This window comes from Tachyglossus aculeatus, chromosome 17 (assembly GCF_015852505.1).
Source record: "Tachyglossus aculeatus isolate mTacAcu1 chromosome 17, mTacAcu1.pri, whole genome shotgun sequence".
Classification (NCBI taxonomy): domain Eukaryota; kingdom Metazoa; phylum Chordata; class Mammalia; order Monotremata; family Tachyglossidae; genus Tachyglossus; species Tachyglossus aculeatus.
In genome coordinates, this window is record NC_052082.1 from 46,709,300 (window position 1) to 46,736,451 (window position 27,152).

At 48.6% G+C, this 27,152-nt stretch overlaps 4 protein-coding genes and 1 pseudogene across 4 annotated transcripts; 2 read left to right on the forward strand and 3 right to left on the reverse strand.

The window, feature by feature from the left end:
* Nucleotides 1-482: 482 nt before the first annotated feature.
* LOC119939584 (olfactory receptor 4D1-like) lies at nucleotides 483-1,409 on the reverse strand. The gene has a single exon (XM_038759694.1). The coding sequence runs from the start codon at nucleotides 1,407-1,409 to the stop codon at nucleotides 483-485; it is 927 nt and encodes a 308-aa protein (XP_038615622.1).
* Nucleotides 1,410-6,185: 4,776 nt separating this feature from the next.
* On the reverse strand, nucleotides 6,186-7,112 carry LOC119939579 (olfactory receptor 4D1-like). The gene has a single exon (XM_038759686.1). The coding sequence runs from the start codon at nucleotides 7,110-7,112 to the stop codon at nucleotides 6,186-6,188; it is 927 nt and encodes a 308-aa protein (XP_038615614.1).
* Nucleotides 7,113-10,612: 3,500 nt separating this feature from the next.
* On the reverse strand, nucleotides 10,613-11,494 carry LOC119939063 (annotated as a pseudogene).
* Nucleotides 11,495-15,956: 4,462 nt separating this feature from the next.
* Nucleotides 15,957-18,482, forward strand: LOC119939064 (olfactory receptor 4D1-like). Its single transcript, XM_038758830.1, has 2 exons — nucleotides 15,957-16,867; nucleotides 18,434-18,482. Exons 1-2 carry the CDS (start codon nucleotides 15,957-15,959, stop codon nucleotides 18,480-18,482), a joined length of 960 nt encoding a protein of 319 aa, XP_038614758.1.
* Nucleotides 18,483-23,607: 5,125 nt separating this feature from the next.
* LOC119939065 (olfactory receptor 4D1-like) lies at nucleotides 23,608-24,591 on the forward strand. The gene has a single exon (XM_038758831.1). It carries the CDS (start codon nucleotides 23,608-23,610, stop codon nucleotides 24,589-24,591), a length of 984 nt encoding a protein of 327 aa, XP_038614759.1.
* Nucleotides 24,592-27,152: the final 2,561 nt, after the last annotated feature.

Genomic DNA, 27,152 nt, shown 5'->3' on the forward strand with positions numbered 1-27,152 from the left:
ATTGACTGGTCCATCTGTCCTCCTGTTCTCCTTCTGAAGATGTGTCTACGTGAAGAGGAAAAAAATTCTGGTTCCCGGGGTGGATCTGTTTCATGTGGTTCTTTCCCTGGTTCTGTCTGTTAGAGCTCAGGCATTCCAAGACAGAGAACAGATCAAAGCCAGTGGAGACCTGTCATGGGTGGAGGTGCTGAGCGTCCTGAGGGCAGAACGCCAAGCCTGCCGTTTCTCTGGCTGCCACAGACTCAGCTCACCACCCCATCTAGAGTCAGTTTCCATCAATCAATCAATCGATCAGTGTTATTTATTGAGTACCTGCTATGTGCAGAGCACTGTACTAAGCTCCTGGGAGAGTACAATACAACAGAGGTGGAAGACACGTTCCCTGCTCACAAGAAGCTTACAGTCTAGACATTATCTCTCCACGGACAACCTCCCTTGTCTCAGAGATGATTACTGTCCTCTTCTTTGGACCTTCACTCCCTTCAAGCCTGTAAAAGTCGCTTCTTTAACCTCTTCATAGCTAATTTCACCTCCCTGTTCCTCAAGGAGTAGATCATGGGGTTCAGCATGGTGGGCAGAACCGTATCACAGACGGAGACCGCCTTGTCCATGGGAAATGGGGTAAAGGGTCGGGCGTAGATGTAGATACATGGCACAAATTGCACGAAGACCACGATGATGTGGGAGGTGCAGGTGGAGGCGGCCTTCCTTCTCCCTTCCTTGGAATGGGACCTCAGCATCCCCAGGATGACCGTGTAGGATGCCAGGAGGAGGAGGAACAAGATGATAACGAGCAGCCCGCTGTTGGAGATCATCAGGATCTCCAGGACGGAGGTATCCACACAGGCGAGCCTGAGGACCTGGGGGATGTCGCAGTAGAAGTTATCCAGGACACTGGGGCCACAGAACGGCAATGGAAGCAACAGAGTGAGTTGGAGGACCGAGTGCACAAAGCCCCACACCCAAGAGACCAGGATCAGCCACACACACAAACGGGTGTTCATGATGGCTTGGTAGTGCAGGGGTCGGGAAATGGCCACATAGCGGTCGTACGCCATCACCCCCAGGAAGAACATGTCGGCCCCTCCAAAGAAGTGGAAGAAGAATATCTGTGCCATGCAGCCACCGAAGGTAATGGTATTAGTGGAGGAGAGAAGGTCCACCAGCATCCTGGGGAGTGTGACAGAGGAACACAAAATGTCTATGACAGACAGGTTGCGCAGCAGGAAATACATGGGGGTGTGGAGGTGGGGGTCACAGGTCACGGTGACCATGATGAGGAGGTTACCCAGCAGAGTTATGATGTAGACAAGGAGGAACACCATGAACAGGACAACCTGCAGCTCCTGGCTCTGGGTGAGTCCCAGGAAGACAAACTCTGACATGGCTGTGCCATTTCCCAGCTCCATCAGGTCCAGGAAAAGCCTCAAAGCTCCTGGAGGGAAAATGGCAATAATGTAACCCAAGAGAAAACTCCTCCAGTCCACTGGCAAAGTTCCCAAGACTCCGGAATCAACCCCTCCACAATCCTATCCCCTCTGAATCTTGGGAACTTTTTAATTCTGGTTGGGAGGCCTGCCAATATAAAGTGATGGACAGACAAGAAACCCACAACAGTTGATTTCCCACAATTATACCCATTTAAAAGGTCCCTCAGAAAGGGGATTCCAAACTAGAGCCCTCTCATCCCTGTTCACAGAAAGCCACAGCCCCGTATGGGAGGCTTTGCCACCAATCCCTGGTCAACAGAGATACCCTCCAGAAATATCCTTAATTCCCTGTCCTGCCCACAGCTCTTCACCAATCAGATGGTTGGGGAAGCTTAGCCATTCCAGGTCCATTCAGCCCAAACCCTTCGTGACTTTGTAAACTTCAGTTGTGTCTCATGTGACCTTTCATTGCTTCTTTAATGGTATTTGTTAAGCAGTTACTATGTGCCAAGCACTGTACCAAGTGTTCAGGTAAATACAGTCCATGTCCAACATGGAACTCCCATTCTTAATCCCCATTTTACAAATGAAGTAACTGAGGACCAGAGAAGTGAAGTGATGCTCCCAAGGTCACACAGCAGAGTAGTGGAGGAGCAGGAGCAGGAACCCAGGTCATCTCATTCTCAGGCCCATGCTCTTTCCACTAGGCCAAGCTGTTTCTTTAAAGCACACTAAACTCCTCGTCATCTTGGCAGCTCTACAAAGAACCTTCTCTGGCTCTGGGAGAAGCAGCGTGGCTCAGTGGAAAGAGCCCAGGCTTTGGAGTCAGAGGTCATGGGTTCAAATCCTGGATCCACCACTTGTCAGCTGTGTGACTTTGGGCAAGTCACTTAACTTCTCTGGGCCTCAGTTACCTCATTCGTAAAATGGGGATTAAGTCTGTGAGCCCCACGTGGGACAACTTCATTACCTTGTTTCTATCCCAGCGCTCAGAACAGTGTTTTGCATATAGTAAGCGCTTAATAAATGCCATCATTATTATTATTATTACTAAATCTTTTTTTTTTGGCTGTGACAACAAGACCTGCACTCATTATTGGTCGCGGATGGACTTTGGTTTTCTACAAAGTGTCAGACCTTTACTGATATAGAACATAAAAGCCTAGTTATTATCTTTACCAATGGTACCCCCAGACCAGTATTCGGGGTCTAACCCTGGCAATGGAGTGTCTGGAGGAGGAGGGGGGTAGTCACTCCCATTGACACGCATCCTAGATGTGCCTTCCATATAGAACCATCCAGCATCCATTTATTCTCACCTAGCACTGTGTTAGCACTGGGGCAGATACAAGATAATCAGGTTGGGCACAGTCCCTGTTCCACATGGGGCTCACAGTCTACATGGGAGGGAGAAGAGGGATTGGATCTCTATTTGATGGACTAAGAAACAGAGGCCCAGAGAAGCTAACTGACTTGCCTGAGGAAAGTGGAGGGAAGTGAGATCGGAACCCAGGTCCTCGGCCCCTAGGTCCATGCTCTTTCCTCTTGGCCACATGGCTTCTAGTTGGTGTTGTAGAGCCAGCCCATTTTCCCCTGACCTTGGCAGTCCCTGGTAGGGCTGCCTGCCCTCCTCCATGATCACTATCATCATAAACAACACCAGCTGGAAATGTATTGCGCTCTCAGAGTGCTGAAGATGGAGAGAAAGGCAGAGAAACAAAGGCAGAAAAAATGTATAAAGACAGTGGCAGAGAAGGAGACAGAAACACAGAAAAGCAGAGTAGGCTCATTTTGGGAAGGGAATGTGTCTGTTTATTGTTATATTAGTACTGTGCTTTCCACACAGTAAGCGCTCAATAAATACATTTGATTGAATGAATGAATGAAAGATAAAAACTCTGCAGGAGAGCCCATGGTAAAGACAGGCAGAGCCAGGGACAGAAGACAGATATAGTAGCAGAGACAGAACAGAGAAGAAGAGGTGAGAGGGAGGAAGGAAAAGACAGAGAGGGCTCAGTCCCAGAAATCAGGGCTGCACTTGCCCTCTTCTACTAGAGGAATGCAAGCCACAGTGGAGGAGGGAGAAAGAGGTGACCCCAGAGAAGCATCACAAGCAGAGGGACCTGCTTCTAGGGGTCCCTTCTCTCTGTTCCACAGTTTGGGTATCTGGTTGAGATCCATCTGGGGCTCCAGGAAAGCCCTAAGAGCCACTCTGTAAGGTCAGTGTGGACAGACATGTCCCAGACTTCCTGGACCTGGAGAAGGCAGACACTCTGCCTCTTACAAGAACTAGCCCCATCCCTTTCCTCCCCTTCTTCCCACCTGGATCCTCTGCTCAGCTAAAGGCCTGATGCCTCAGAGGAATGCCCTTTTGTTCCACTCTGGGGGCTCCCAGTTTCAGAATGCTGGGCAAATCTGAAATGGAAGTTATTCACAGGAAGCCACAAAGAAGGGCAGAGCTCTGGGCAGAGATGGATCCCTTCAGCCTTGTCACATTCATTCATTCATTCATTCATTCATTCATTCAATCGTATTTATTGAGCGCTTACTGTGTGCAGAGCACTGTGTGCAGGCTGTGTGCAGCCTTGTCACATTCATTCATTCATTCAATTGTATTTATTGAGCGCTTACTGTGTGCAGAGCCATGAGGCTTGCCCTGGATGGATGGAACACCTAGCCTCTCTCACCTCCAACCTCAGCTGCCAAGTTATCTGCCCCTGCAGCTCCTTTCCCCACTCCCTCCTCCTAACAGACTGAAATTGTGATCTAGTGATCGGAGCCTGAGCCCGAGAGTCAGAAGATACAGGTTCTAGTCCCTGCTCTGCCACTTACATCCCGCGTGACCTTGTGGAAGTCATTTTACTATTCTGTGCCTTTGTTTTCTCTTCTGCCAACCGGGAATAAAATACCTGGTCTCTTTCCCTCTCAGAATGTGAGCCCAGAATGGAACAGGAACGGTGTCCTATTTGATTTTCTTTCATCAACTCCAGTGCTTAGTAGGTAGCAAATGCTTAAGAAATACCATCATTCCCATTACATTCTCAAGTCTGAATCCCTCACAATGTGCATACCCCCCTTACTCCAACCCCCAGATAATCTCATTCTCACCTCAGGTCCTCGCTAAACCACAAGCTCTTTACCTCCTGGTTTCTGCCTTTCTGCCCATCGGGCCTCCCAGGGGCACCATCAGAATCTTCCTTCCTTCAGGGCCAAAGGGCCAGGGCCTCACATCTTCCTGGTGCTGCCTCACTGCCAGCCTCATTTTCCCTTGGCCCAGCCAAGGAAGAAACAAGGGTTTACACTGAGGCAGCTGCAAGGGAAGTCTAATCCAGTGGAACATGGGCAAGGGAGTTATTAAAAAGGGCCAGGCACACACACACACACAAACACTCATACACACACACACAGATACACCCAGACTTTTCCTTTCCCCAAGGAACATCTGCAATTGCCGTCCAGAAGAGACCTCTCTCAAGAGAGTCAGACACAGAAGTCATTGCAGTTCCTTGCTCCCCTGTCTCTGCAGGGCCCGTCCCAGGGGCTCCAAAGGAACTCTGACAGAATCGACAGTCCCAGGTTGCTGGGAACACTGGATCTGCTCTACCATCCCGGTAAACAGGCCGTTTCCCATGCCCCACAGCTGCCAAGGGCTCCCGACACTGCACCATCAGGGGTCCACAGATGCCACTGACGGGCTTGGAATAGAGAATGTCAGTGCCACAACTTGTCTGTCCTTGCACAGATTCGGCCTCCTTCCTGCTGGGTAAGGCAGGCCGATAAGAGCCAGCCTAAATGGTGGGTTTGGGAAAAGGGGGCAGCAGCAGTTTAAAATCTAATACTCTCTGCCCTATCTTTCTCCATCTATCAATCAACAGATCAATTCTCAGCATGCAACGCCCTGCTTTCCAACCTTCCCTCGAGACAGCATGGACCAGTGGAAGGAGCTTGGAATTGGGTGTCAGGAGGTGTGGTTTCGAGTCCCAGATCCAGCGTGGCTCAGTGGAAAGAGCACGGGCTTTGGAGTCAGAGGTCATGGGTTCAAATCCCGGCTCCGCCAACTGTCAGCTGTGTGACTTTGGGCGAGTCACTTGATTTCTCTGTGCCTCAGTTACCTCATCTGTAAAATGGGGATTAAGACTGTGAGCCTCCCGTGGGACAACTTCATCACCTTGTAACCTCCCCAGCACTTAGAACAGTGCTTTGTACATAGTAAGCACTTAATAAATGCCATCATCATTATTATTATTGTTATTATTATTACAATCTAAAAGAGGAGACCCAAAATCACTTATGGAGAAGGAAGAAGAGATTGGAGAAGTGACTATAGGGTTGGGTCAGTGCTTAAATAGTGGAATATATCAGTCGATAGATTTAAAAGAGCTCCAGTAGTTGTGTGAGCAAAAATAAGGCGACAACATCTTATGGACAGAGGTATTGGGAGTTACGAGGGCAGAAACCTAAGTCTAGCACCTCTCAGGCTGCCACAGACGTCAACTCACTAATGGGGAATCTGACCACACCTAGGGTCAGTTTCCGTCAATCATTCAATTGATCATAGCTATTTTTTGAGTGCCTACTATGTGCAGAGTACTGTACTAAGCTCTTGGGAGAGTACAATGCAACGGAGTTGGAAGACATTTTCCCTGCTCAGAAGAATCTTACAGTCTAGACATTATCCCTCCATGGACAACCTCCCTTGTCTCAGAGATGATTATTGCCCCCTTCTTTGGACCTTCACTGAGACTTTCACTTCCTTCAAGCCTGTAAAAGTCGTTTCTTTAACCTCTTCATAGCTAATTTCACCTCCCTGTTCCTCAGGGAGTAGATCATGGGGTTCAGCATGGTGGGCAGAACCGTATCGCAGACGGAGACCGCCTTGTCCATGGGAAATGGGGTGAAGGGTCGGGCGTAGATGTAGATGCATGGCACAAATTGCACGAAGACCACGATGATGTGGGAGGTGCAGGTGGAGGCGGCCTTCCTCCTCCCTTCCTTGGAGTGGGACCTCAGCATCCCCAGGATGACCGTGTAGGATGCCAGGAGGAGGAGGAACCAGACGAGAACGAGCAGCCCGCTGTTGGAGATCATCAGGATCTCCAGGACGGAGGTGTCCACACAGGCGAGCTTGAGGACCTGGGGGACATCGCAGTAGAAGTTATCCAGGACATTGGGACCACAGAAAGGCAACGGGAACAGCAGAGCAAGTTGGGCGCTTGAGTGCACAAACCCCACTACCCAGGCTGCCAGGATCAGCCCTATACATACTGGGGTGTTCATGATGGCCGTGTAGTGCAGGGGTCGGGAAATGGCCACATAGCGGTCGTATGCCATCACCCCCAGGAAGAACATGTCGGCCCCTCCAAAGAAGTGGAAGAAGAAGATTTGGGCCATGCAGCCACCAAAGGTAATGGTATTAGTGGGGGAGAGGAAGTCCACCAGCATCCTGGGGAGTGTGACAGAGGAACACAAAATGTCTATGACAGACAGGTTGCGCAGCAGGAAGTACATGGGGGTGTGGAGGCGGGGGTCACAGGTCACGGTGACCATGATGAGGAGGTTACCCAGCAGAGTCGTGGTATAGATGAAGAGGAACACCATGAACAGGACAACCTGCAGCCCCCGGTTCTGAGTGAGTCCCAGGAAGACAAACTCTGACACGGTTGAGCCATTTCCCACCTCCATCAGGTCCAGGAAAAGCCTCAAAGCTCCTGGAGGGAAAATGGCAATAATGTAACCCAAGAGAAAACTCCCCCTGCCCAGTGGTAAACTTTCCAAGGAACCGGAATCAACCCCTCCAAAGTCCTATCCCCTCTGAATCTTTGGAACTTTTCGATTCTGTCCAGGAATCCTGCCAATACAAAGTGATGGAATGACACAGAAACCCATTGCAGTTGATTTCTCAGAATTGTACCCCTTTAACAGGTCCCTCAGAAAAGGGGATTCCAAGCTAGTGCCTACTCATCCCTGTTCACAGAGAGCCACAGCCCATATGGGAATCTTTACCACTAATCCCTGGTCAACAGAGATACTCTCCAGAAATATACATAACACTCTGTCCTGCCCATGGCTCTTCACCAATCAGATGGCTCAGGAAGCTAAACAATTCCACTTCATCCTGCCCAGACCTTTCATGACTTTATAAACCTCAGTTGTGTCTCATGTGAACATTCATTTCTTTTTATTTGTAATGGTATTTGTTAAGCAGTTATTGACTATGTGCCAGGCACTGTACTGAGAGCTCAGGTAGATACAAAATAATCAGTTTGGACGCAGTCCATGACTCACATGGGATTCCCATTCTTAGTCCCCATTTTACAAATGAGGTAACTGAGGAAGAGAGAAGTGAAGTGACTTGCCCAAGGCCATACGGCAGGAAAGTGGGGGGAGCTGAGATTAGAACCCAGGTTCTCTGGCCCCTAGGTCCATGCTCTTTCCAGTAGGGCAAATTGCTACTACTCGGCATTGTAGAGCCAACCCCTTTTTCCCCTGACCTTGGTAGTTCCTGGCAGGGCTGCCTGCTCTCCTCCAACATCATTATTATCATAAACAACACCCACTGGGAAGAGGTTGCCCTCTTGGAATTCTGGAAGACGGACAGAAAAGCAGAGAGACAAATGCAGAGAAAAGGTATATAAATAGTGGCAGAGAAGGAGGCAGAAATGCAGAGAGGCAGAGTAAAGGCAAAACTCTGAGACTCCAGGACAGCCCATGGCAGAGACATGCTGAGCCACAGTTGGAGGAAAGATGTAGAAGCAGAGACAGAGCAAAGAAGAAGAGGGGAGAGGAAGGCAGGAAAAGACAGCGAGAGTTCAGTCGCAGAAATCAGGGCTGTACTTGCCATCTTCTGCTAGAGGAATACAAGCCACAGGGAAGGAAGGAGGAAGAGGTGATCCCAGAGAAGCATCACAAGTAGAGGGTCCTAATTTTAGGGGCCCCTTCCCTCTGCTTCAGAGTTGGGGTGTCCCCATGTAAGACCAATCTGGATTGACATGTCCTAGACTTCCTGGACCTGGAGAAGATGGACACTCCACCACTTACAAGGATGTGCCCTGCCGCTTCCCTCCCCTCCTTTCCCCCGAGATCCTCTACCCAGCCCAAGGCCAGGCATCCCATTCAGAGCTGATTCCTCAGAGAGATGTCCCTTCGTTCCACTCTCAGGGCTCCCAGGTTTAGAATCATTGAGCAAATCTGAGATGGGAGACATTCTCAGGATGCTGCCAAGAAGGACAGGGCCCTGGACAAGGTTGGATCCTTTCAGTCAGTCAGTCATATTTATTAATTGCCTCAGCCTTGTCATATCCATGAGGTTTGCCCTGGATGGCCTGGAAACTCAGCTTCTCTCACCTCCAAACTCAGGGGTCTGGCCACTCTGCTCCTGCAGCTCCTTACCCAACTCCCTCCTCCTAATACACTGAAATTGTGGCCTAGTGGATAGAGCCCGTGACCGGGAGTCAGGAGATACAGGTTCTAGTCCTAGTCCTGCTGCTGGCTTTCTGGGTATGATCTTGGGGAAGTCATTTTACCACTCTGTGCCTCCGTTTCTCATTTGCCAATTGGCAAGAAATACCTGATCTGCCTCCCTCTTAGACTGTGAGCCCGGAAGGGAACAGGAACTGTGTCCTATTGATTTTCTTGTATCAACCCCAGTACTTAGTACATAGTGAATACTTAAGAAATGCCATCATCCCTATTACATTCTCAAGGCCAAATCCCTCTACTGTAACCCACAGACAACCTAATCCCCCCTCCAGCCCCTCACTAAAGCAAAGACTCTTTACCTCCCGATTCCTGTCATTCTCCCCATCAGGCCTCCCAGCAGCACCATCGGGAGTTTCCTTCCTTCTGAACCACCGCAGAGGCCTCACATCTTCCTGATGCTGCCTCGCTGCCCAACCTCAGTCTCCCTTCTGCAGCCCAGTCCTCTTAAGAGCTGATCTGGGCCCCCCCGGAGATATAGCCAAGGAAGGAACAAGGCCCAACACTGAGGCAGCTGCCTGGGGAGACTGAGCCAGAGGAACATGTGCAAGGGGAGTTATTAAAAAGGGTAAGGCACACACACACAGATTCACATAGGTTCTTGGCCTCCCCAAGGAACCACTGCGATTGCCGTCCAGTGGCTACACAGAAGAGACATCTCTCAAGGGAGTCAGACACAGACACCATTGCAGGGTCTTGCTCTCCTGTCTCTGTGGGAGAGCAAATGATAAGGGAATCTGCTGAGGAGCTGTCTGAGACATGTGGGGTGGCAGTGGAGGGAGAAGAGGGTGTTCCAGGAGCAGGCCTGCTACTGCCAACACAGGAGAAGCTTCGGGAGGAAGAAAGGTCTTTCAATAGGTGAACTGATTTTCTTGAACAGTCTAACAACTGCTCAACTGTCCTTCCTCCAGCGGTCTCCCCATTGATGGGAGTCAACTGCGACCCCAGCTGCTTAATTATGACCAACTGACTCAAAATTGTGCAAATGGCAACTTATCAGAGAAAGTGTTTCAAGAGAGAGCCACGCAATTGCCAGCAATGACACACTTAACACGGCGAGCAACTGGGCCAGAATTTGCTGATTCTCTTGAGCACCCTAAAATAAAACAAATTCACTGATAATGATCATTATGGTATTTGCTAAGTGCTACAGCGTGTAGGCACTGTACTAAGTGCTGGGGTAGATACAAGCAAATCAGGTCGGACACAGTCCTTGTTTCAGATGGGGCTCACAATCTCGTTCCCCATTTTACAGATGAACTAACTGAGGCACAGAGAAATTAAGTGACTTGCCCAAGGTCACAGAGCAGACAAGTGGTGGCGCCAGGATTAGAATCCATGACCTTCTGACTCCAGGCCCACGCTCTATCCACTATGCTATGAAGCAAAAACCCAGAAACAACAAGAATAAATCAGGGCTTTCTGCTATCAACCCGTTTTGGGAGGGATGCTAGGTGAACAAGGACTCATTTTGGTAGCAAGACTTCGCCTTATCATGTTTTATTGATCCTCTCTTTGCTCTTTTACACTAGCCAATTGACACTGTATTTTCTGAGGACTGCCAATCTGGATCGTGGGAACTTGAACCCACCCAGCTTCCTCGTGGGACATTTGTCACATCTTTCCTCTCTTGCCAGATTGTTCTGCCTCTGTCAGTTCCCTCCTCTCACCTCTCCCTGACTCTGAATCCTCCTAGACAGTAAATTTCACTTCCTGACCCTGCTCACAGCCAATCTCCCCTCCCTCTTCCTCAGATAGTGGGGTTCAGCATGGTGGGGTAAAGAAGTTTCACAGATGGAGCCTGCCTGATCCATGGCAAATGTTGTGAAGGGTCAGGCATAGGTGAAGGCACAAATTATGCCAAGATCACAATGAGACAAAAGGTGCAGCTGGAGGCATCTTTCTTCCTCCCTTCCTTGGAGTGGGTCCTCAGCATCTGCAGGAGGATCATGAGGATACCAAGAGGAGGATGAACCAGAGGAGAATGAGCAGCCTGCTGTTGAAGATCATCAGGAGCTCCAAGAGGGAGATATTCACACAGGCGAGCTGCAGGACCTTGAGTACATCACCGGAGAAGTTATTCAGGACGTTGGGCCCAGAGAAAGGCAACGGGAGCAGTGCAGCGAGCTGGAAAATGGAATGCACAAAACCCACCAGCCAGGTGGCCAGCATCATCCCCACACACACCTGGGGGTTCATGGTGGCCGCGTAGTGCAGAGGCCGGGAGATGGCCAGGTAATGGTCATACGCCATCACTGCTAGAAAGAAGATCTGAGCCCCTCCAAGGACGTGGAAGAGGAAGATCTGGGCCATGCAGCCTCCATAGGAGATGGTTTGGGTGGCAGAAAGGAAGTCCACCAGCATTTTTGAGATCATGAATCACAGACATCCATGACAGACAGGCTATGTAAGAGAAAGTACACGAGGGTTTGGAGCCAGTGTTCACAGGCCACGGTGACCACGATGAGGAGGTCGCCCAGCAGAGTCGTGACATAGATGAGGGGGAACATCATACCCTGCAGCCCCCGGATCTGTGTGAGGCCCAGGAAGACAAACTTTGACACACCCAAAATGTTTCCCAGCTCCATTCAGTCGGAGCTCCACCGCCAGATCCCCCAGAGAAGAGATGGACAGTGGAGTTCAGTGAAAACAATCAAAACCCTGGAATCCAAATATTGAAAATACTCAGAGTCATGAAGTCTAATCATTATCAATCAATTTATCATATTTATTGAGTGCTGACTGTTTGCAGAGCACTGCATTAAATCAGTACATGATAATCAGGCTAGACTCAGTCCCTGCCTCACAGGAGGCTCACAGTCTAAGTAGGAAGGAGAATCCCTGTTTTACAGATGAGGAAACTGAAGCCCAGACAAGTGAAGTGACTTGCCCAAGGTCACTCAGCAGGCAAATGGAATGATTTGATTGGAGTATTGATAATTAATCAGAGAAGGCCTCAAAAAAGAAGTGAGATTTGAGGAGGGCTTTGAAGATTGCAAGAGCTGCTGTCTGATGGGTTTGGGAAAGGGGAGGGAGTTCCCATCTCCAGGAACAACATCAGGACAGAGTTGGAGGCAGGAGACTGGACCCTCTCTTTCATCAGCAGTATTCATTGAGCACCTTCAGTGTGCAATACACTGTTCTAAGTCCTTGGGTGAGTACAGTAGATGTAAAAAATTCATTTTCTACTCTCACTGAGCTTACAGTCTAATGGGGAGACAGACAGACACTAATTTTTCATAAATAGTGGAAGCAGAGATCTGAATCAAAGATGAAGCTGGTAGAAACCAGAATGGGGAGAATAGGTGTTCAATAAATACCACTGATTGATATTGATATTTCTGCTCCCAAGAGCCACTTTTGTCACACAGAGCTGGGAAACTCCATGGCATGATAGTTTCTATCTATGAGCAGTCTCAAGATAGGGGAGCTTCAGGGTATCCTGTTCTAGGTGCTTCTCTCTGTCTGGATTCCAGCTCTGCTAGATAACAATAATAATAATATTTGTTAAGCCCTTTTTATGTGCCGAGTATTGTCCTAAGCGTCGGGGTGGATACAGGGAATCAGGTGGGACATAGTCTCTGTCCCACACGGTGCCCTCAGCCCCTGAGAGCCAGCACGATGTCCTTGGCTTGCGATTGCCCTGCTCCATCTCTCCTTGCCTGGTCTGGGGCTGAGTCTTCTCCAGGAATTTTCCAGGGCTCAATCTCCTGAACAGTCATCTCAGAGTTTCCCTGTTCATGTGCGTGCATGTGTTTGCATGCACGTGTGTGTGTGTGTTGCAACCAACCAGACTGAAACTTCATTAATAACTCCCTCCGCATCAGTCCCTTCAGCTGTTCACTCCCTGGGGAAGCTGCCTCCGTAATGACCAGTGTCTCCTCTGTAACATCCCATCCCCCTGGGACTCAGAGAAGCTATATTGGAGGTTGGGATGGGGCAGGGGAGATGAGGACAGGCCTGTGAAGATGAGCCAGGAAGATGGAAGGCTCTGAGCCCCTGCCCCAAGCAAAGGTAGGTGAGAGGTGACGGACTGATGTTACTCTTCTGAATTGCCCCGGCGGGGCCCCAAGACCTGACAGGCAGATGTCGGTTTCAGCTCAGAAGGCAGGCCCAGATGAGGCCACCGGAGTGTCTGGGAAGCAGGAAGGCAGGCTCCCGAGTCATAAATGTCTCTGAATGAACCACCAAGGGGTCTGGGCTGCTGATGGATGTCAATATTGCATCCACTGCTAAGATGCTTGTCTGTCTAACGCAAGCAAAAATTTGATTAACACCTGGCTGATGATCTGAAAACACCTGGAAAGGGAGAAAGAATGTCACAGAAATCTATGGGTACCAAAGACCCAGACTCATTTTCTTTTCTCTGTCTCTCCCTCTCCTCCTCCTTCTCTCTCTCTCTCTCTCTCTCTCTCTCTCTCTCTCTCTTTCTCACAGACACACACACACACACAAGCACACAGTACTGTATTATTAGAGTGCAGTTTCTACTCATCTGTGCTTTACTTTTCTGAATTTCTGAGAATTGTATAATTGTAAAAATAGACCTGGAAGGGACTTTTTAAAGATCATCTGGCCCAATCCCCTGCCTTCAGGTGCGTAACTAAACCCCCTGAAGCAGTTCAGTGGAGAAGTTGCAACAACTGCCTATGGAGGTCCATGCCAGCATTGAGTCATCAGGGCTATCAAGAAATCCCCGTTCGCCAACTTAAATTCCTCTTGCTTTCAGTGAAGTCCTTTGCCTCAGTGGGCCTCCGTGGGCAGGGGGAACAACTAGTCAGTATAGCCTATTCATAGGCCAGAAGTCAATGATTTAAGCCACCCCTCAGCCTTATGTCCCCAAGCAATCACCCAATCAGTGATATTTATTGACTGCTTACTCTGTGTAGAGCCCCGAACTAGCACTTAGGAAAGTACACAATTAATCAATCAGCACTTAGGAAAGTACACGATCAATCAATCAGTCGATGGTATTTTTTGAGCACTTACTCTGTACAGAGTATTGTACTAAGTGCTTGGGAGAGTACAATATAAATGAGTTGGTAGAAATGTTTCCTGCCTTAAAACGAGCTTACAGTCTAGAGGGATGACCTTATAGACAAACCAAGTTCAAATCTAAAACCTCTTTCCCTTTTTTCACAGGCCCTGCTTCTCTGGCTTTCCACCATACTTTTCTCTACACCCTCTCCCCTGCCTTTCCAACCTTTCTCAAACATGGTGCTCAGAACTGTACATGTTGCTATAATACAAATTCCATTTTTTAATGGTCTAGGTTAACCACTTACTATGCATCAGATACTGTTCTAAGCGCCGGTGTAAATATAAGCTAATTAGGTGGGTCACAGTCCCCGTCGCTCATGGTGCTCACAGTCTCAATAGAAGGGAGAACTGAGGCACGGTGAAGGTAAGTGACTTATTCAAGGTCACACAGCAAGCAATTGGCAGAGCTGGGATTAGAACTCAGGTCCTCTGACTCCCAGACTCTTTCCACTAAGCCACATTGCTCCATGATCCCAATAAGGGCCAGAGACAGCATTCAGTCTAATTGTCCTGTATCTAGCCCAGCTTTTAGCACAATGTTTGGCTCGTAATAAGCCCTTAGTGAATACCACCATTATTGATTGTTGTTATTAACTGACGTTCAGGACTTTAGCAAGGCATGTGAGGACCTAGGGCAAGAAAGGAAATTTGCCCCCTGTACACAAGAGCTGTTTTGGGTGTCGACACCTGAAGTTTGTCAAGCCAGGCTGCGGCAAGCTGGCACTTGTTGGGGACGAAGGGATTTAAAGAACAAAATTACCACTGCTTCTGCAGTCTGCTCCTGCTGGATCTATCCCGGGAGGCTTCGGTTCCAAGTTCCAGATCTTTTCTGTGTCCCTCAGCCTGAAAAGATCTTTCTTCTGCTGCACTGGTGTTTGATTTTCATTTCTTAAGTGCCTTGACTTTACCCACCTCCCTATTGCTTTTCATCCTCTTTTGTAGGGCCCCCTCCCCAATGTATTGAAGTCTCCCCTTCTACGCCATAAGCTTGTTATGGGTGGGGAATGTGTCTACCAACTCTGTTGTACTGTACTCTCCCAAACTCATAGTACAGTATTCTGCACACAGTAAGCGCTCAAAAAATACGATCGATTGGTTGATGAGGGATGAGGAATCCAGGTTCTAATATCCAGTCTGTCCTGGGTCATTCCTTGTCTCTGAGAGGCAGCCTATTTGTCCAGGGCTCTCGGTACCTGTAGCTATTTAGATCTGGCTCTTGATATCAGACCGGAGGTCCACATTTCCTGACATCAGAGGCAGTTGTCAGGATCTTCTACAAGTTTTGGGAGTAGGGCACCAAGAACTTTGACAGAAACAAGCAGCAGCTGCTAATTTATCTTCCAAGTCCTCAGGATATTTATCTTTCTTTGCCCTCCACCCCAATACACACAGCACATGATGTGAAAAGAACTTTCATGAAAATGAGCTAAGGGTGAATTCTTAAAAAATTAATAAAATTAATGAGCTATGTGTGACTAAGAAATGTACTTTAGTATGGGATTCATCTTTAGAAATTGATTTACTTAAGCTACCCAAATCTCCCCTCATATACTATCTATGTAGGACCACTTATTTATGGTTCCGGTTAGGATTCCTTTCTCTAGATTTCATGCCCGAGACGTTAGTTAATTATGGAAGCCATCACAGAGGAATCACCTGACCATAAGAGTAACTTCAATAATTTTGAACAAACAAATGAACAGAAACAGGCAGTCTTGCTGTTTAATGAAGAAAAACGTCCCCAGTTAATTCCACTTTCCGCTTAGAAACTGTGACTAACGGCCACCACTTAAAAATTGTTCACTTTAAAATCTTTCTGGTGTTCTTGGCAAATTCTTGCCTTTTGAAGGTCTCTCTTCATCTGGGCTCCGGCCATTACCTAAAAATAGCCAGGCTCTCTGACTTCTCAAGACCCCTTTGAGTATTTGGAGTTTAGGATTTTGATTGTTTTCACTATATCCCACTATCTGTCTCTTTTCTCCTCGGGATGTGGGAACAGAGCCTGGCAGAATGCAGCTGAGAAATGCCTCAGCAGTATCTGAATTTATCTTCCTGGGCCTCACCGAGATACAAGGTCTGCAGATGGTCCTTTTCATAATATTCCTCCTCGTCTACATCACGACTCTGCTGGGTAACCTCCTCATCATGGTCACCGTGACCTGTGACCCCCGGCTCCACACTCCCATGTATTTCCTGCTGCGCAGCCTGTCCGTCATGGATCTCTGCTATTCGTCTGTCACGCTCCCCAGGATGCTGGTGGACTTCCTCTCTGCCACTAAGGCCATCTCTTATGGTGACTGCATGATTCAGATCTTCTTCTTCCACTTCCTTGGAGGGACTCAGATCTTATTCCTGGCAGTGATGGCATACGACCGCTACGTGGCCATCTCCCGGCCCCTGCATTACGTGGCTGTCATGAACACCCCCGTGTGTGTGGGGCTGATAGCCGCCGCCTGGGTAGGGGGCTTTATGCACTCAATCGTCCAGCTGGCTCTGTTGCTCCCATTGCCCTTCTGTGGCCCCAACGTCCTGGATAACTTCTACTGCGACGTCCCCCAGGTCCTCAAGCTCGCCTGTGTGGACACCTCCGTCCTGGAGATCCTGATGATCTCCAACAGCGGAATGCTCGTTGTCGTCTGGTTCCTCCTCCTCCTGGTATCTTACACAATCATCCTGGGGATGCTGAGGTCCCACTCCAAGGAAGGGAGGAGGAAGGCCGCCTCCACCTGCACCTCCCACCTCATCGTGGTCTTTGTGCAATTTGTGCCATGCATCTACATCTACACCCGACCCTTCACCCCATTTCCCATGGACAAGGCGGTCTCCATCTGTGATACGGTTCTACCCCCCATGATGAACCCCATGATCTACTCCCTGAGGAACAGGGAGGTGAGGTCGTCTGTGAGCAGGATGAGGAAGCGATATTTACTGTCTAGGAGTATGTAAAGTCAGTGAGAGGGAGGAGGAGGGGGCTGACAGGAGAAGGACAGTCTAGCAAGAGAAGAGACATCTGTTGGACGTCCCCCAAGGGTGCTGGGTGCTGGATTCAAATACCTACGATCCAGTCCACTCTCCTCAGCGGCCCTCAGAAAATACAGTGTAACTGGCTGGTGTCAAAGAGTGGAGACCAGATCAATAAAACATAGTGAAGTTAGCATTGGTCCACCTAGGATTGCCTCGGGAGGACTGGAAATAGAGAACGGTGACATATTCACTTTGATTCTGGGTTGTTTTCTCTAGTGACTTTGGTCAATGAAGCAACTTACTTTATGGTGGTCAATAGAGTATACAGAGTCTGGCCCAAATGTTTGGCATGTTAAATATGGGTATCATCTTGTCCCCTCCTACCTCACCTCCCTTCTCTCCTTGTACAGTCCAGCCCGCACCCTCCGCTCCTCTGCCACTAACCACCGCAATGGGCCTCGTTCTCACCCGTCCCGCCGTCGACCCCCGGCCCATGGCCTGGAATGCCCTCCCTCCACACATCCGCAAAACTAGCTCTCTTCCTCCCTTCAAAGCCCTACTGAGAGTTCGCCTCCTCCAGGAGGCCTTCCCTACTCCTCCTCCCCTCCCCATCGCCTCCCCTCCCTCCCTCTGCCCTACCCCCTTCCCTGCCCCACAGCACTTGCGTATATTTGTACATATTTATTACTCTACTTATTTTATTAATGATGTGCATATATCTCTAATTCTATTTATTTTGATGGTATTGACACCTGTCTACTTCTTTTGTTTTGCTGCCTGTCTCCCCCTTCTAGACTGTGAGCCCGTTGTTGGGTAAGGACTGTCTCGATATGTTGCCGAATTGCACTTTCCAAGCACTCAGTCCAGTGCTCTGCACACAGTAAATACTTAATAAATATGATCGATTGAATGAATGAATGAGTGGCAAATGGGTGGCTCTCTGAAAACATTAGGTTGCCATTTGCACCATTTTTGAGTTGCTCGGTCAGAAATGAGCCGCCTGTGCCTTAGCTGACTCCTATCAGGGTGGACTGCTCCGGAGAAGAGACAGTTCATGTGATTGGTTGAGGAGGTTATTCTAATAATTAATAATCATGGTGGACTTTGTTGAACACTTACTACGTGGTAAACATTGTACCGAGTGCTGGGAGAGACACAATAAAAGAAGATCAGATGCTGCATCAATTACATATGGGGCTCTAAAATCTAAGAGGGAAGGGAGTACAAGAACTTATTCATGGGAACAGAGGTTGCTGGATAGGAGCACATTAAGGTGCTTGTCGGACCTAGGCTTAATGTAAAGTAGAGCCCTCCTTGGCAAGTCACCCAGTATTCCAACCCTTCCCTAGCTAATAATACTGATGGGGGTATTTATTAAATACTTACTAATGGGCTAAACTCAAAGTGAGACACAGGACCTATTCCACATAATCTTTCCTCCATTTTGTAAATGAGAAAACTGAGGCAGAGACAGGTAAAGTGACTTGCCCAAAGTCACTCAGCAGGGCAGTGGTTGTGCTGACACTTGAACCCATAGGACCTATCCAACATAATCTTTTCTCCATTTTGTAAATGAGGAAAGGCGCTGTTTTACACACTCTGGTAGATACAAGCTAATCAGGTTGGGCGCAGTCCATGTCCCACATGGGGCTCACAGTCTTAATCTCTGTTTTACAGATGAGGGAACTGAGGCACAGAGAAGTTAAGTGATTTTTCCAATGACTCACACCAGACTCCTGCATCTCGACCCCTTTGAAGAACATTCCTATTGTTTGTAGCCACTGAACGTCAGTTTCAATGTTCCTAGGGGAGAGAAAGGGTCTGGGGGGGGGGGGGGGGCGTGGGGAGGGGTGTGTGTATGCGTGTGCACACATGTGCACCTCTGACTCTTTTTAGTAATTCCCCTTGAATATGTTCCACTGGCTCAGACTCCCCAGGCAGGTGCCTCAGCATTGGCCCTTGTTCCTCCCTTGGCTATATCCCCGGGGAGGCCCGGATCAGCTCTAAAGAGGATGGGGTTGGGCAAGGGACACCGAGGCTGGGCAGTGAGGCTGCAGCAGGAAGATGTGAGGTCCCCGGCCCTCTGGTCCGGAAGGAAGCTCCCGATGGTGCCTCTGGGAGGCTGGATGGGGAGATCCGCAGGAACCGAGGAGGTAAAGAGCCTTTGGTTTAGCGAGGGTCCGAAGCGGGGATGAAATTGTCCAAGGTAAGGGGGACTGAGCACATAATGAGGGATTTAGCCTTGAGAATGTAATAGGGGATGAAGCACTGATGGTTACTAAGCATTGGGGTAGAAGACAACAGCATTGGGTACAGTTCCTGTGCCATCCTGGGCTTGCAGTCTAAGAGGGAAGGAAACCAGGTATTTTATTCCTAATTTGCTGGTGAAAAAACCGAGGCACAGGGTGGTAAAAGTGACTTCCCCAAGGTCACACAAAATAAGCAAGCCTCAGAGCTAGGACTAGAACCTGTATTTCCTGACTTCCAGTCTCAGACACTGTCCACTGGACTGTAATCTCAGTGTATTAGGAAAGGGCAGTGGGGAGAGGAGCTGCAGGCGCAGATGGCCGGATAGCTGGGGGAGGAGGGGAGAAAGGCTGTGTTTCCAGCCCATCCAGGGCAAACCTCATCGATGTGATAAGGCTGAAGTGCTCAATAAATACGATTGACGGACTGACCAGAAGGGATCCACCTCTGCCCAGGGCCCTGCCACTTCTTGGCGACTTCCCGGCAATGGCTCTCACCTCAGTTTTGCCTAGTGATTCTAAAAATGGGAGCCCTGAGAGTGGAACAAAAAGACATTCTTCTGGGGAATCAGGCCTGAGAGGGGTGACTGGGCAGAGGATCTCGGTAGAAAGGACGGGAGGGAAAGCGGTAAGGGAAGAGTGTCCATCTTCTCCAGGTCCAGGAAGTCTGAGACATCGTCAGTCCAGACTAGCCTTCCAGGGTCACTATTCTGGTTCCCCAAGTCTCAGCTGGACACCCCAACTCTGGAACAGAAAGAACTGGTCCCTTAGAAACAGATGTTGCCTAGTATTTAGATCATGGGACTGAGCCTGGGAGTCAGAAGGACCTGGGTTCGAATTTCCGGCTTCTCCACTTGTCTGCTGCTGTGACCTGGGACAAGTCACTTTACTTCTCTGCGTCTCAGTTACCTCATCTGTAAAATGGAGATTAAGACTGAACCACATGTGAGACGTGGAATGTGATCAATGGAATTATTTTGTAAATACCCCAGCTCTTAAAACAGTGTCTGGCACATATTAAGCAGTGCTTAACAAATACCCTTGCTTGTGATGCTTCTCTGGGATCACCTCTTCCTTCCTCCCTCCTCTACTGTGCCTGTAATCCTGTAGTAGAAGAGGACAAGTGCACCCCTGATTTCTGGGATTGCACTTTCTGTCTTCTCCTTCCTTCCTTCCTCCTCCCCTCCTCTTCTTGGCTCCGTTTCCCCTTCTGCCTCTGTCTCTGCATCTTTCCTCTGCCCATGGCTTTGCTTCTGTCTCTGCCATGGGCTCTCCTGCAGCCTCAGGGTTTGTATAATAATAATAATTATGGCATTTATTAAGCACTTACTATATGTAAAGCACTGTTCTAAGCACTGGGGAGATTACAAGGTGATCAGGTTGTCCCACATGGGGCTCACAGTCTTAATCCCCATTTTACAGATGAGGTAACTGAGGCACAGAGAAGTTAAGAGACTTGCCCAAAGTCACACAGCTGACAAGTGGCGGAGCAGGGATTTGAACCCATGACCTCTGACTCCCAAGCCTGTTTTCTTTCCACTGCGCCATGCTGCTTCTCTGTTTTTTGTCTTTATCTCTGCCTCTCCTTCTCAGTCTCCTCTGTCATTGATTATTTACCCTTTTGTCTTCTTCTCCAGCCAAACTGCGACTATACTCACCCAAGCACTTATACCAAGCTGATGACTGTATCAGCCTCCTTACTGTCCTCCCTGCCTCTTGTCTCTCCCCACTCCAGTCCTTACCACACTCCGCTGTCAGGATCATTTTCTTAAAAATCATTTATTCAGTCCATATCTCCCCCTTCTACAAGAACTTCCAGTGGATGCCCATTCACCTAAGCATCAAATAAAAACTCATTGTCATCTGTTTTAAAGCACACAATCAACTCTTTTTTTTTTGATCTTTGTTAAGTGCTTACTATGTGCCAGGCACTAGGCTAAGCACTGGCCTAGACACAAACTAATCAGAACAGAAACAGTCCCTGTCCCACATGGGGCTCACAATCTAAATCACCATTTAACGACAAGAAAATTGAGGTACTGAAAATAATAATAGTACCTGTTAAGCACTTACTATATTGCCAAGCACTGTACTAAGTGCTGGGGTAGATAAAAGATAATCAGACCCTACAGGGAGCTCACAGGAGGAGGAAGAGAACTGATATTGAATCCTCATTTTGCAAATGAAGGGACTGAAGTACAGAGAAGTGAAGTGCCCTGCTCAACATCGCAGAGCAGACAAGTGGTCCATCTGGGATTAGAAGAAAGGTCCTCTGATTACTGAGACACTCTGTTTCTTTCTATCCTACTGACCTCCCCCATTTCTCACTACAACCCAATCTGTACACTGCCCTCCTCTGTTGCCAACCTACTCGCTGTTCCTCCAGCTTGTCTATTTCAACAACAACCCCTTGCCCACATCCTCCCTCTGGGCTGGAACTCCATATACGACAAACCACCGCTCTCTCCACCTTCAGAGCCTCAATAAAATTGCATCTCCTCCAAGAGGCATTCCCCAACTAAATCCTCATTTCCCTTATCCCCTTCCCTTCTTGATAAGCACTTGATATTCACCCCACCCTTGACCCCACAGCGTTTAGGTATGTATCCATAATTTATTTTAATGTCCACTTCCCCCTCTAGAGTCATTGAGCACTCATTGTGCTCGAGAAACGTGTCTACAAACTTTATTGTATTGTACTATCCCAAGCACTTGGTTCAGTGCTCTGCACACAGAAAATGTGGCATAAATACCATTGATTGTTGGGTTGATGAATGATCTCTCTTCACTTAGCAGGTGAGACCTAGTACCATTCATTCAATCGTATTTATTGAGCACTTACTGTGTTCAGGGCACTGTACTAAGCGCTTGGGAAGTACAAGTTGGCAACATATAGAGCCGGTCCCTAGTACCAGGGAAAGTTGTGCAGGCAGATGAAAGAAGGGTTTAGATAAATTCACTGAAGAGAGTTGAAACTGAGGAAGAGGTGGGGAATGTAAAGGGAAAGACATGGATGGTGGATGGTTTCTTCATAGAAGGTACATAATAATAATAATAGTATTTGTTATGTGCTTACTATGTTCTAAGCACTTGCGTGGACACAAGCAAATTGGGATGGACACAGTCCCTGTCCCACATAGGGCTCACAGTCTCAATCTCCATTTTACAGATGAAGGAACTGAGGCACAGAGAAGTGAAGTGATTTGCCCAAGGTCACACAGCAGACAAGTGGCAGAGCCGGGATTAGAAACCAGTGACCTTCTGACTCCTGGGCCCGGGCTGTAGCCACTAGGCAACACTGCTTTTCATCTATCTAGGATGCCTGTCAATGAGAGTTTCCATCCCTCTTTTCCTCCATTATTATCATCATCATCTTCATCAACATCATCATCATCATCATCATCAGTGGCATTTATTGAGAGCTTGGTGTGCGCAGAGCCCTAAGTTCCACACACCTCACTAGCATTCATTCATTCATTCATTCATTGTATTTATTGAGCGCTTACTGTGTGCAGAGCACTGTGCTAAGCACTTGGGAAGTACAAGTTGACAACATATAGAGATGGTCCCTACTCAACAACGGACTCACAGTCTAGAAGGGGGAGACAGACCACAAAACAAAACTTGTGGACAGATGTCAAGTCGTCAGAACAAATAGAATTAAAGCTAGGTGCACATCATTAACAAAATAAATAGAATAGTTAGTATGTACAAGTAAAATACATAGAGTGATAAATCTGTTCAAACATATATACAGGTGCTGTGGGGAGGGGAAGGAGGTAGGGCGGGGGGATGGGGATGAGGAGAGGAAAAAGGGGACTCAGTCTGGGAAGGCCTCTTGGAGGAGGTGATCTCTCAGTAAGGCTTTGAAGGGAGGCAGTGGTGGACACAGAATACTGGACTGAGAGGACCATTAATATGTTCCCACGTTCTCTATAAGTAAAGGTCCTCCACTTTCTAAAACCGTGTTGTATTCTTCTTGCTGGTATCTCTGTTGACCTAAGACCAGCCATCTCACCTCCCATGCTTGAATGACAACGAAAGGGCTCGAGTTTGAAACCCTCTTTTCTGAGGATCCTGTTAAAGGGGTGCGGTGAAGGGAAATAAGCTGCTCTGGGTCTCTTTGCTTTGGCAGGCTGAAAATTGAAGATATTCTGAGGTTTGTAGAGGAGTTAATTCTTATCAATCAATCAATCAATCAATCGTATTTATTGAGCACTCACTATGTGCAGAGCACTGTACTAAGCGCTTGGGAAGTACAAATTGGCAACACATAGAGACAGTCCCTACCCAACAGTGGGCTCACAGTCTAAAAGGGGGAGACAGAGAACAGAACCAAACATACCAACAAAATAAAATAGATAGGATAGAAATGTGGAGGATGGGGGGATTCCCACTGTGGTACATTCTTTGTGTTCTCCCCCCAGGGGTGCTGGGCCATCTCGGACCAAATGGAGCTGGGGAACGGCACAGCAGTGTCAGAGTTTATCTTCCTGGGCCTCACCCAGAGTCGGGGACTGCAGGGTGTCCTGTTCATGGTATTCCTCCTCATTTATACCACGACTGTGCTGGGCAACCTCCTCATCATGGTCACCGTGACCTGTGACCCCCGGCTCCACACCCCCATGTACTTCCTGCTGCGCAACCTGTCTGTCTTGGATGTCTGTTACTCCTCTGTCACACTCCCCAAGATGCTGGTGGACTTCCTTTCTGCCTCCAAAATCATCTCTTACAGTGGCTGCATGGTCCAGATATTCTTTTTCCACTTCCTTGGAGGGGCTGACCTGTTCTTCCTGTCGGTCATGGCATACGACCGCTACGTGGCCATCTCCCGGCCCTTGCACTATACGGCCGCCATGAACACCCGGGTGTGTGTGGGACTGATGGTGGCTGCCTGGGTGGGGGGCTTTGTGCACTCATTTGTCCAGCTCGCACTGCTGCTCCCGTTGCCGTTCTGTGGCCCCAACGTCCTGGATAACTTCTACTGCGACGTCCCCCAGGTCCTCGGGCTCGCCTGCACCGACACCTCCATCCTGGAGTTCCTGATGATCTCCAACAGCGGAATGCTCGTACTCATATGGTTCATCCTCCTCCTGACGTCCTACATGGTTATCCTGAGGATGCTGAGGTCCTACTCCAAGGAAGGGAGGAGGAAGGCCACCTCCACTTGCACCTCCCATCTCATTGTGGTCCTTGTGCAATTCGTGCCATGCATCTACATCTACGCCCGGCCCTTCACCCCATTTCCCACTGACAAAGCCATCTCCATCTTTGACACGGTAATCCCCCCGATGCTGAACCCTGTGATCTACTCCCTGAGGAACCATGAGGTGAAATCAGCTATGAAGAGGTTAAAGAAGCGAACATCCATGAAACACGGGATGTTCTGCCAGAGGAGGGAAACATCCCCTGGATGCAGGCAGACACCCCAGTGAGTCGGGGTCTGTGATAGCTAGAAAGGGCCAAGGCTCTTTTCCATCTTCACATTGATCGTGCCAGGGAACCAGAGCCTCTTTGCTATATAACAAATACACATCTGTCTCTGGCACAAGGAGGGGAGGACAGATTCCCCCTTCTAGACTGTGAACCCTCTGTTGGGTAGGGACCGTCTCTATATGTTACCAACTTGTACTTCCTAAGTGCTTAGTACAGTGCTCTGCACACAGTAAGTGCTCAATAAATACAATTGAATGAATGAATGAATGAATGGACCAGCCAAGTTCCTGCTCTCTCCCTCCTTCCTGCCTCTTCTCTGCCATAGTGTTTTCCAGGGAAGGGGAAAAGACATGAGGTTTCAATTCAGGAACACTGGGATGAGTGAGTTGGGTGACGTACACCTCTACTTATTCATTCATTCATATTTTAGTCATTATATTGGGAAAGGGTTATTTTGGGGGTCCCTTGGTGGGAAGATTGGCATTGCTGTGATTACCAAAGGCAGAAGAGAAATGGATGATTCAAGGTCCACTTAAGTGAAGCTGAGAGACAGTCACGAGGAGCAACTGCCGGGAACCAGGTGGAGACAACCTATTAGCCCTTCTGAGAAACAGTTGAAATAGACCACCAACACCAATGGGTAGAAGCAAAGATGGTGGTTTTTACAAGAGACTCATTAGGAGGGCCGTGCTAATTGTATGTAACAGGTGAGAACCTGGACAAAGGCGCTGGAGAAGAACTAATGAGGGGGAGGGAAGGGAGCAACACCGCATCGTCCACTACGGGGGCACTCGCACCGCGGACCCAAGCTATATACTCAGATCTTTCAGTCATTCATTCGTTCACTCAATCGTATTTATTGAGCGCTTACTGTGTGCAGAGCACTGTACTAAGTGTTTGGGAGAGTCCGATGCAACAGAGTTAGTAGACATGTTCCCTGCCCACAACGAGAAACAGCGTGGCTCAGTGGAAAGATCATGGGTTTGGGAGTCAGAGGCCATTCATTCAAATCCCAGCTCCGCCACTTGTCAGCTGTGTGACTTTGGGCAAGTCACTTAACTTCTCTGTGCCTCAGTTACCTCATCTGTAAAATGGAGATTAAGATTGTGAGCCCCACATGGGACAACCTGATCACTTTATATCCTCCCCAGTGCTTAGAAAAGTGCTTTGCACATAGTAAGCGCTTAATAAATACGAAAAAAATGAGTTTACGGTCTGGAGGAGAGACAGACGTTAATATAAATAAATTAACTACAGATATGTAGTGGAAAGAGCCCGGGCTTTGGAGTCAGAGGTCATGGGTTCAAATCCCGGCTCCACCAATTGCCAGCTGTGTGACTTTGGGCAAGTCACTTCACTTCTCTGGGCCTCAGTTACCTCATCTGTAAAATGGGGATGAAGACTGTGAGCCCCCCCGGGACAACCTGATCACCTTGTAACCTCCCCAGCGTTTAGAACAGTGCTTTGCACATAGTAAGCGCTTAATAAATACCATTTTTATTATTATTATTATTATTACAGAAGTACTGTGGGGCTGAGGAAGGGGCGAATTAAGTGTGCCACTCCAAGTGCAAGGGTGATGCAGAAGGGAATAGGAGAAGAGAAAATGACAGCTTCGTTCAGGAGGCCTCTTGGGAGAGATGTGATTTTAATAAGGCTTTGAAGGTAGGGAGAGTAATTGTCTGTCAGCTATGAAGAGGGAGGGTGTTCCAGGACGGAATTGGATATGGGCAAGATGTCGGCAGTGAGAGAGATGAGATCGAGGTACAGTGATTAGGTTGGGATTAGGAGAGTGAAGAGTTTGGGCTGGGTTATAGTAGGAAAGCAGTGCATAGGTTTCTCTTGCTCTCCATTGATCCCTGGAGGGTATGATGGGGTTGAAAATTAATAATAATAATAATAATAATAATGGCATTTATTAAGTGCTTACTATGTGCAAAGCACTTCTAAGCACTGGGAGGTTACAAGGTGATCAGGTTGTCCCACGGGGGGCTTACAGTCAACCCCCATTTTACAGATGAGAGAACTGAGGCACAGAGAAGTTAAGTGACTTGCCCAAAATCACACAGCTGAGAAGTGGCAGAGCCGGGATTTGAACCCGTTAACTCTGACTCCAAAGCCCGGGCTCTTTCCACTGAGCCACACTGCTTCTCTGTGTAACTTCTACTACTACTACAGATGACTCCCTTCCTCCCCCAGGAACACCCACACCCTCAGACTGGGTATGTTCAGCCAGAGTGACGGGTGTCAGGCCCCCCATTCCAAGGCCAGTGGCCATGGCAACCTCTATTCTCACACCTCCCCTTGGGTAATGAGCTGATCCTCTGAGCTGTTCCTCCACACAACACCATTAACGTTTCCATGAGTGGGTGAGTGCTTGGCAAGCAACCAGCCTGGCACTATTTAATGACTCCCCCTGCACCAGCCCCTCCAGGGTGGCAGCCTTGGTAATGACCAGTGGCCCCTCTGGCACCTGCCCCCCTGGGTCTGGAATTGCTGTATGGGAGACGGGGCCGGGGCTGGGGAGATGCTGAGAGTTGCGGGCAGGGAGGATGCGCAG